We start from the raw sequence: 9,514 nt of genomic DNA, 5'->3' as shown, positions 1-9,514 counted from the left end.
AGATATGATCTGGGTCGTGGTTTAGGTTTTGATCCTGGTTCTGCCTTCTCGATATAAGTGAACTTGAATAAGATACTATTTAACTTATTTGTGCTTCAGTTTCCTTATCAGCAAAATGGGAATAACACCACCGCCACCACCTACCACATAGCTTCGTCATGAGAATTAACCAAGTTAACATGTAAAGCGTGGAGATCAGTAGCAGGCTTATGGTAAATGCTACCCACATTGCTGCTGTTCTTAGTATCGGCTCTAAGTCCATGAGTGAGGACACTCACTCCTCCTTGGCGTCTTGCCTCAGCAACCCCACTGCTCCCCTCTTGGTGGTTACTCCAGCACACACCTCCCCCTCTGACAAATTAGCCTAACAAAACTATTTCATTTTATGCCAACTCTGGTTTTAACCCTATCTAGAATTAGGTTGTAAACTCTTCAAAGGAAAGAAGTATGTTTTGAGACTTTGGCAAGACACTTATTAACTCTTCCCAAGACCAAAGTTACAACTTTCCAAGTGGTCTGCCTCAAAGGCAGTGTTTTTCAAGCCACCTTCTGACCGGCTTCCTGCATTGTATTCCTAAAGCACATGTCTCTTGCTCAGAAAAAAAAAAAAAAAAAAAAAGTACAAAGATAGGTGATAGAATGCAAACTGTTGAGAATGAGATTTTTGGCATGTATTGTTCATTAGAAATATATGCAAACCTTTCTAGAAGGCAAATTTTGAAGTAAAATAGAACAGGTGGAATTAATTTTAATACCATTTTTTTAAATATATACCCACTATATCTGAAATATTTCAATATGTAAGCAATTTTAAAAATTATTGAGATATTTTAAATTCTATGTCTTTTGGTACTAAGTCTTTGCAAAACCTTGGTCTAGTTTTTTCACCTCTGAAATTTAGTTGCCTCATCTGGAAAATTTAAATAATAGTTCACAGGTTTATAGAAGATGAAAATGTGATAATGCATGTGAAGCCCATGTATTTGTTTCCTATTGCTGCTATAACAAATTACCACAGACTCAGTGGTTTAAAATGACACAAATTTATTATGGTACGGTTCAGGAGGTCTGACATCCAAAATGGGCTAAAATCGAGCCGTTGTCTGACTTTGCCTCCTTCTTTCCTAACGTGGGAATGTTAGGAAAAATCCTTCTATCTCAAGGTCTGTACCGTTAAGTACATTTGCAAAGTCCCTTTTGACATGTAAGGCAACATATTCACATCTCCTGAGGATCAGGATATGGGTATATATGGGGCTGTTATTCTGCCTACTACGCTCGCATTAGCTCAGTGCTTGGCCATTGTCAGCCCTCAACAAATATTATCTTTTATTATTAGAAAACCTTGACTATATTATTTACATGTTTTTGTATTTATGTTCTGTGAATGTCACATCCCTAGTGCCTGGCACAGTGCATTGAACATATTTACTCACTAACTCATATAGTTCATTTGTTAAGCTCCTTCTGTAAGTCACAGTTACTAAGCAACAAGGAATGTAGTTCCCACTCTCATGAGCCTGTACTGTCAAGTGTGGATATAAGACAGGTGTTCAAATATTAAACGATTTAATGAAGCAAAACAACTTACTGACACTTCTGAGGAACACATCAGTGCCTTAGTTCTCACCACTTTCTCCCTGGAACACTCTTTCCCACTTTTGCTTGTCAAAACTTCCTTCAAGATCAGGTTCAAATACCAGCATTTGTTTTGTTTGTTTTGTTTTCTTATTTTTTAGGAAATGGATATTTAGGTTGTAACTGAATATGTTTCTTGCCTTGCTTTGTTAGCTAAGAAACTTATTGTGAAGTTGATGGCCTATTACCTAGCAACTGTGTAAGACTGTATAGTTACTGCGTACTCATCTCTAACCTTGGCTTTTGTTTTCTTTCATAATTTCTCTTCACTGTAACTTCCTCCAATACTTATCTCTTACAGTTTATGTATTACTTCTAAGCTACCTTATATCATTTGTGAAACAAAGCATCCACAAAATGTATTATCCTTTTGAGTTGGTCAGCCAGGTCCTTAGGAAGCAGATGCCAAGATAAAATTAGAGGTGCAAGAGATCTGTTGGGGGTAGTACCTATGAGAGATCAGGGGTGAGGGAGCAGGAGTAGGCAAGGAGAGCCTTCAGACTGCGATGTGAATTTGGCATCTATGAAAGGACAGGCAGAAGGAAGAGTGCCTAGGAAGGAGTGCTTCCTTGGGTGGAAATAGTCTCTAGCATCCCCACCATGCTCTGTCATTGATTGGTGCTGCCCAGGAAGGATGTGGCTTAAATCAAATGCTATGGTGGCTCCCACAGGTGCTGCACCTTGGAGGCTGTTAGTTACTTGCCTTTCTCCAGGTAGGCTCTCCCATGAAGGGAGATGTAAGCTGTGTGCTTCTACATCTCTACTGCACACTCCTTGAGGCATATATAGTTGCTGCTTTTGCAGCCTTGCCCATGTTACAAGTGTCCCCTTACCATTTCATAAATTTCCTCATTTCATAGAACAAGTTGGTAATGTAATATTAATAGCGTGATGTGACAGAAAGTTTAGATTCGAGGGACAGAAAGATCTGGATTCACATCTCAGGGTTTTTTCAGCCAAATCTGGATTACATTAGCTAGAATGTAATGCAAATTATTCAGCTTCTCAAAACCTTTAAAGTCATCTACTAAAATAAGATTAATTATGTTTTTCCTTACACAGTTGTTAGAATTAAATAAAATGCCTATAATTGGATGTCTGCCATTTAGGAGGTATTATATAAATGTTCTTCTCTTCCTTACTCTTCACTTTCAAATCATACTTTATCGTGGACTGTGTGTTTTTGTAAATACTTCCTCATCTGATTTAGATTCGGCATTACTATTTCTAAGACATTGTGACTAAGAAAGGATAAGTGCCTGACTCAAGGTCACAGTCAAAACAGAGGCGGGGTGTGACTTGAACCTAATCTTCTGGTTTCAATTTCAGCACTCCTTAGGTACTGTTGGCAGGTTTCAGGAAAATGTTTCATCATGCAGCTACCATTAGAAACACATGTAACCACGTGCAGGTGGAATTCAGTGACAAAGTGGACAGGGAGAAATGTTGGGGCTGAAAAATCTGAAAAAAGCAGCAAATCAGTAACTATTGTAAATTAACAGGGAACCAAGAGTACTGCATATATTTTTCAAATATGCTTGATAAAATGTTTTTAGCCCTAAGTCGAGCTAGAAAACTGCTTAAGAAAAATTGCTTTTCCTTGGCCTGAAAATGTAACAGGAAATTAAAGTTTCCTTCCAGATTCTCCAACGCTATTGTGATTCTGCTTTGTCTCCTGCCTAGTGTATTACTCTGCATTTGAAAATGGTCTTTGTGCACAGTATGCTTGAGCCAAATGCACGCGGAAGCCTCTCCCCTCTGTGCTGTCATAACTTATTTCTAAAATATTTTAAGTTTTGTTTTCGAGATGCTTGGGATATGGTTAAAAATAGCTTCCTCATCAATGAAGATAAATCAAAGTCATTGTGAATATACATTACAGAGCTTGGTTGCTATTATCCCTTTTTTTACTAGTATATTAACTTGAGATAGTTCGTGCCAGTGAAGCCGTCTTCATAGTTTCCCGTTTCTTTTCCACTCCAATTTATACACTGGAGCTGATCGATTTGCTAGAAAAGTTAATGTATACAAAATGGCATTCTTTACAGTTTTCAAATGTCCGTGACGTCTCCTATCTATGTGGCATCCTCTTTTTTTGGGCATTTTCAACGTTAGTTTCAATCCCGTGGCCCATGAGTTTAAGTCAACCATGTTTACAATGGCCTCATCGCATTCTCTCGTTTTCCTGGGGTGTACCTAGGAACAGTGTCCGTCTTGTTAAGGGGGGAAAATTTTCAAATGGCCAACTTCCGCTTGCTTGTTTAACCAGGGTGTAGTTCTAGGAGCTATTCTGTGCAAAGATATGCTAATGGATAACTTCTGGTTCTGTAAACCTGCTTGCTTGTTTGATGTAGTTTCTGGCTTTATAAGCAGCCTCCTCTGGAAGCTCTGGGCTGATTCTCTACTGGGGAGTCAGTCAGTCGTCGCCAGCTAATAAAGGCTCATAATTAATCTCGATTGGCTCCGTGGATCTTAGATTTGAGCGCCACAACATGTCTCTGTATCTACTTTGTGTTTTCTGGAAACATTTAAAGCCACTCCTGAGCCTGTGCCCTGTTTTCCCCCATAGGATTAGGCATGGGAAAAGATTACTGTGATAGTTTGGGCTAACAAAAAAAAAAAAAAAAAAAGAGTTTGAAGCTAGGCAGGTCCTGAGAGGTAGAAGCTCAGGCTGAGGAGTTTTCTGAGGAGCAGGGTTGTCTCCTCCTGATGCCTGACACCCGACATCCTCATGGGAGCATGGCATGTTCTAAAGAAAAATGCTGTGCAGCTCTGAAGGTTCTGGAATCTCTTTTGAACATAGGTAGTGTCCCAACTAGCTTTTTATCAAAAAGAAAAATGTGAGAGTATATAAATATGTGAATGCCTTCAAGACATTTTTCAGCTTAAGGTATCAGGGGTTCTTCACAAAATATCAATACAAGGTATTCTAGAAGATGAAATTGAATGGCTTTCTCCTGTAATCCTTCTTGGAACCACCATAAGTGCCCTAAATGACAACAAATTACTTGTGCTTTCAAACACATTGGGCAATTAAAAATTGCTTGCAACTCTAAGGCACTGTCACACACTACAAAGGAAGTTTGCATAATCTCCTCTTGAAAGATTTTAAAAGAAAGTATTACTGTTTCTTTTTAGTGATTGTTCAGATGTATCTTTAGATGAAGGGGGACCTTCTGTAGTGTTTCAAAGTCCTTCCTTACTCAGGAAGCCCATGTTTAAACAATATATCTACAAGTTGTGTCATGAAGAGATCAGTCTTCATCGTCTTCCCTTTTTTTAAACAGTAAAGTCTACAATAGTTAGACTACTCATTGTTCTATCACATTCTAGACTTTTCTATTTACATACTTTTTTTTCCCATGCCTTTCTCTACATCTCTGCCCCTTAAAATGCTACTAATTCTTCAAAATGCAGTGACCGACCTCTTAACTACACTTCTCCCAACAACAAAAACAAAATTAAAAAACCATTAACAACGATTTTTCCTAAATCTTGAAGCATTTGGCTTGGACATTTTAATGAAATTTATTAGAACATTATCTAAATAGTTATCTTTCCTCAGATTTAGTCTTTTCTTAATTTAGGGCCCTTCAAGGCAGATAATTTTAAATTTCTCACAAATGCTTAACAAATGTCATTAAAATAGATACTGACAAACTATGTATTTCCAACATTGGGAATTCAGAATAAAACTTTTGTCAAGTCTCATGAAATAAATATAATCTGATTTTATGATGAGTCAGAAATAAACAATTTGACAATTTCATGGGTTAACTAATAAAACGACAAAAAATTACCAAAACACATTGTAAGTCTATAGCAGATAAAGAGATAACTAGTGATTTTGTTGATCACTTCATAAAAGTTCTAAAGGATGCTGGTTAATATGGTGGGAGGTTGGTTAATTTCCTAAATGCTTTCTGTCTTCTACCCAATGTTTAAGATTCTAATGTTGTACTTCATTATCACTTACTTTTTCTAACAGTTATGCAAGTTATGATTGTGCTGTGTTAGTAAATTTCTTTCCAAGGAGAACTAGATAGAATTTTAGACCTTAAAGATATTTAAATTTTGTGTCTGAAGCAATACCATACACAATTGTTAGACTTTATCACTGTATAAAAATGTACAGTGGTTTATTGACATGTACATTCCAATGTTTACAGCTGCAAGATAATGAGGCACACTCAGTATTGCACTTCATTAAAATTTCAGGCTCAAACTTAACCTAGAAGTTTAAATGAAATTGCATTTGTAATTTAGTAATTCTTATAGAGGACAAACATTGATATCTTTATATACAGTGTGATACTTATTACATTTATATGCTGTCCTAACACAATTTTTTTTTTTTTAAATAACAGTCTAGGAAATAAACCAGAATATTCCTCTTTTTATCCCCACCCGTGATGCAATTGTACAGGATTACAAAAAGGCAGTATACAATAAACAATGATTATTTTTCTTTTTTGCTTGAAAGCCAGCATCATTCTTAGTCCATGGGCATGGCGATTCTTTTATATCAATTATCTATACATGTCCAATGCTTCACAGGCCAATGACGGTAGTGGCCACATGCAAACACCTCACAAGTTTGATGTCTTGGCTCAAAAAAAATAAACCGAAATAATGAGGAAACTTTCCATAGCAAGAATTATGTACATGGTATTTGGCATCCTTCTTGCACTGCGAATGGTTCATTTTCATGGATGTAAAAATGGTCCCGTCCTTATCCTGAGCAGAGTTTAAACTTCACCACATCCGCTGGGGATGAAGGCAACTTTCTCTCTATCGACAAAGGAATCTGAGTGTTTTAAAAAGTGTGAGCATTTCTGCAGACTCCACAGCCCAGAGCAAACTCCTCCCCAGTGGGCGGGTGAGCAACATGGAGTGGGCATTCAGTTCCTTCTAACTGTTTGCCTTTGGGACCTGTATAAATTTTGAAGGAGGCAAAAGAATATAATTTAAAAATATGTAATCACATAAACCTAATATAAATAAAAATCACTGATAAGTTATTGATAAAAATAATGACTAATGGCTATGCAAATATAAAATTAAAATTTATTCTTCTAACCAAAAAAGTAAAAATGTTCACCATAAAAAACTCAACATACCAGATATATATGTAGAAGAAGGGGACATGACCCCTTACCCATAACATCCTGCCTGAAGATAACCACTAGGAGCTAAAGATCTTTTTCTATGAATAAATGAAGCAAACAGCAATAAACAAAAATGGTCACAAAAATCCCTCAAATTAGTCAGGCAGAAAGTTTTTCTGGATTAGAAAAATATGGAGACTTTTGTATAGAATGTTTTTCTCCAGGTAAAAACAAATTTAAGTGTAAATAAGCCATGTTACCTTTCCATCTTCTTTTTAGAAAAGGCCCACTTTGGTAAAATGGGAAGACTGATTATTAGTGTTCTTTTGAAAAGTAGATAGGAGGGAGATTAGTACAAAAATAAAAATCGATCAGCTTAAAATATGAGCAGTAAAATACATGAAGGAATAATCTAGAAGAAACGCTTTGGGAAAGATAAATTTGTACATAATAAATAAACCAGGCTTAAAATATACACAAAATTGTAGCTTTCTATTCTTTAAAAGACTTGTTATGCCAGCGTGCTTCATGATTTGTGTTTATTATTATTTAAAAAGGGTTTTTAGTTCTTCTGCAAGCGAGGAGCTTCACCATGTAGGAACAGGCGGGGCTGAGCCCTGAACGCAGAGTTCCTGTTAACAGCACAGGAGGAACGGAACAAAGTGTTAATTTCCCACAGCAAGTTTCCAAAATAATAAATGTAAATTTTGATTTTGTTTGAGAGAAAAATATAAGACTGAATGGAATGAGTGTATCCATATCGATGGGGAATGTGGACTCGTTTAATTTACCTCTTCTAGGTTTAAAAACTGCTCTGACATAAAAGGAAAACAAGAGTGGAAAAGGCCAGTGTTTATGAAGCTCTTAGCCTGGCACAGTATACTCTATACATGTTAGTTATTATTACTAACGCTGAACAACAGCAAACTGTGGCTTGATCTAGAGAATAAAAAGTAAATTCCATATAAGAGGGAGACCAAGGCACGAAGGAGACCAAGACAGCCAGTGGTCTCCGAGGGAGGTGTTCGTGGCTAACTTCTGCTAATAGCCTCAAGAGCGGCAGTTGGTGCTGCTGCAAACAAAAGCAAGGCATGTGACCTCAGGAAGGGTCAAGATGGGAGGACCCCAGAAGCTTATTAAAAAGGTAATTATGTTAAAAATTGCAAAGTAGATCAGTATCTCCCACCGCAAATCGCACTGCACATTGATACGGTGGGGAAGAGTGGGCAGAAGGGGGCGACACGCAGTGGCAGACTCAGCTCAGGTCCACGACACCATCAACGGTGGGGCTCCTGCACACCGCGGCCTTTGTGTTCTTTCAGGGAAAAGGAAAAGGGGGTTATTTATTCAACAGGTATTTACTGAGCAACTGTCATGTTAGGTGCTTGGGATGTAAAGGTGAATAGTGCATGGCTCTATCTTCATAGAGTTCATAATCTAACGTGATGGTAAAAAATAATAAGAATAAATACAAAAGAAAAATCACCTACAGTCGTTTGAGTGCCTACTATTGAGGAACTATTTTAGTATATCAACCTACTTTATCCGCTAATGGTCAGGGAGGCAGAAAATATTATCCCCATTTTGCGGATAAGGCAAAGTTAACTTAATTTTCTGATTTATAAACCCTTCATCTTTAAAATAGTCACAGCAATTACTAACTCACAGGGTGCTGTGAAGATTAAGTATCCTTGCACCAAGGTGGTCATCAATAAATGTTTTAGAAAGAAAGGGACAGAGAGAGGGATTATCGCCTTCAAGTTCTTAATCTGGACTCTTGTTTTCAACCACATATTAAAAATTAAAATTAATGGGCTGATAGTGGTTAGAGAATCGACCCGTCTTTCTAAGGAAACTGCATGGCCACCTTCCTTGCTGATTCCACTGCGATATCTCCTTTAATTCTCTTCCAGTTCTCCAAATGAATGGATGAGTTAGAGGAATGTATGGAGCTAGGGGGGCACACCTCGATATAAGTGTATGATCTTAGGCAAAGTATTTAGACACTCTGGGCCTTAATTTTCCATGTGTGAATGTGGGGGATAATACTATCTACCTTTTAGGTTGTAAAAATTAGGTAAGAAAATACATGTGAAAATGCCCAGAATCAAGTTGGTTCCTTCCTGCTGCCATCTCCCTAACTCCTTGGCTGCTGCATTACTGTGATTCACAATTATTTAAAGGGGTAAGTCCTTTTTGGTGGCTGACCTGGATGATAGCGTGATTATGAGAAAGCCTGGTTTGGCCTGGCCCCTCCTCCTTCCCTCAGTGACCACCCCGCCACTGTGTTGTCTGCAACACTTGTTTCATTACCAGCTAAATTCCTTATTGTTTTTAGTGTTTTTTGTTTGTTTGTTTGTTTGTGTGTGTATTTTTTTTTTTTTAATGTAGAAGAACCTTTTTTTCATTGAGTAAAATTTAGATTTTCCCTGATGACCTTGCTCATTACCCTTAAACTTTCTCAACCAGAAGCTGGTTAGCTATCTCCCAAGCTCCTCTATGTCATAAGGACAGGAGACAAGACTGACTTTCCTGGTTCCCATTTATTTCCAGGCCACTCACCTACAACTTTCATTCAGTAACCCCTCTCCCTTGAAGTTCAAATGACCTACAGCACTGTCTGCCCCCTTTTCACTCTCTTCATTTGCTCATCTCCTTCCTCTTGCTAATGATGGCTTATAGCTCTATTCTGGCCATTATCCTAAACATTCTCACATTATTTCGACCTTGTTTCTTTCAATGGCCACTACTTCTATTTAAAAAAAATT

At 37.5% G+C, this 9,514-nt stretch overlaps 1 protein-coding gene across 12 annotated transcripts in view; it reads right to left on the bottom strand.

Moving 5' to 3' along the window:
- Window positions 1-5,742: 5,742 nt before the first annotated feature.
- The window catches only part of MYCBP2 (MYC binding protein 2), a 232,740-nt gene continuing 228,968 nt past the window's right edge, over window positions 5,743-9,514 (bottom strand). For all 12 annotated transcript variants that reach the window (XM_016149329.2, XM_016149321.2, XM_016149322.2 and 9 more), the window contains one exon: window positions 5,743-6,570. In XM_016149329.2, coding sequence (XP_016004815.1) covers window positions 6,455-6,570 — 116 coding nt within the window. In that variant the 3' untranslated portion in view covers window positions 5,743-6,454. The remainder of the gene's footprint in view (window positions 6,571-9,514) is intronic.

Source organism: Rousettus aegyptiacus, unplaced genomic scaffold (genome assembly GCF_014176215.1).
Source record: "Rousettus aegyptiacus isolate mRouAeg1 unplaced genomic scaffold, mRouAeg1.p scaffold_m13_p_11, whole genome shotgun sequence".
Taxonomy (NCBI): Eukaryota; Metazoa; Chordata; class Mammalia; order Chiroptera; family Pteropodidae; genus Rousettus; species Rousettus aegyptiacus.
Note: the sequence above shows the minus strand (reverse complement) of the source record. Positions and strands in the feature narration are given on the sequence as shown.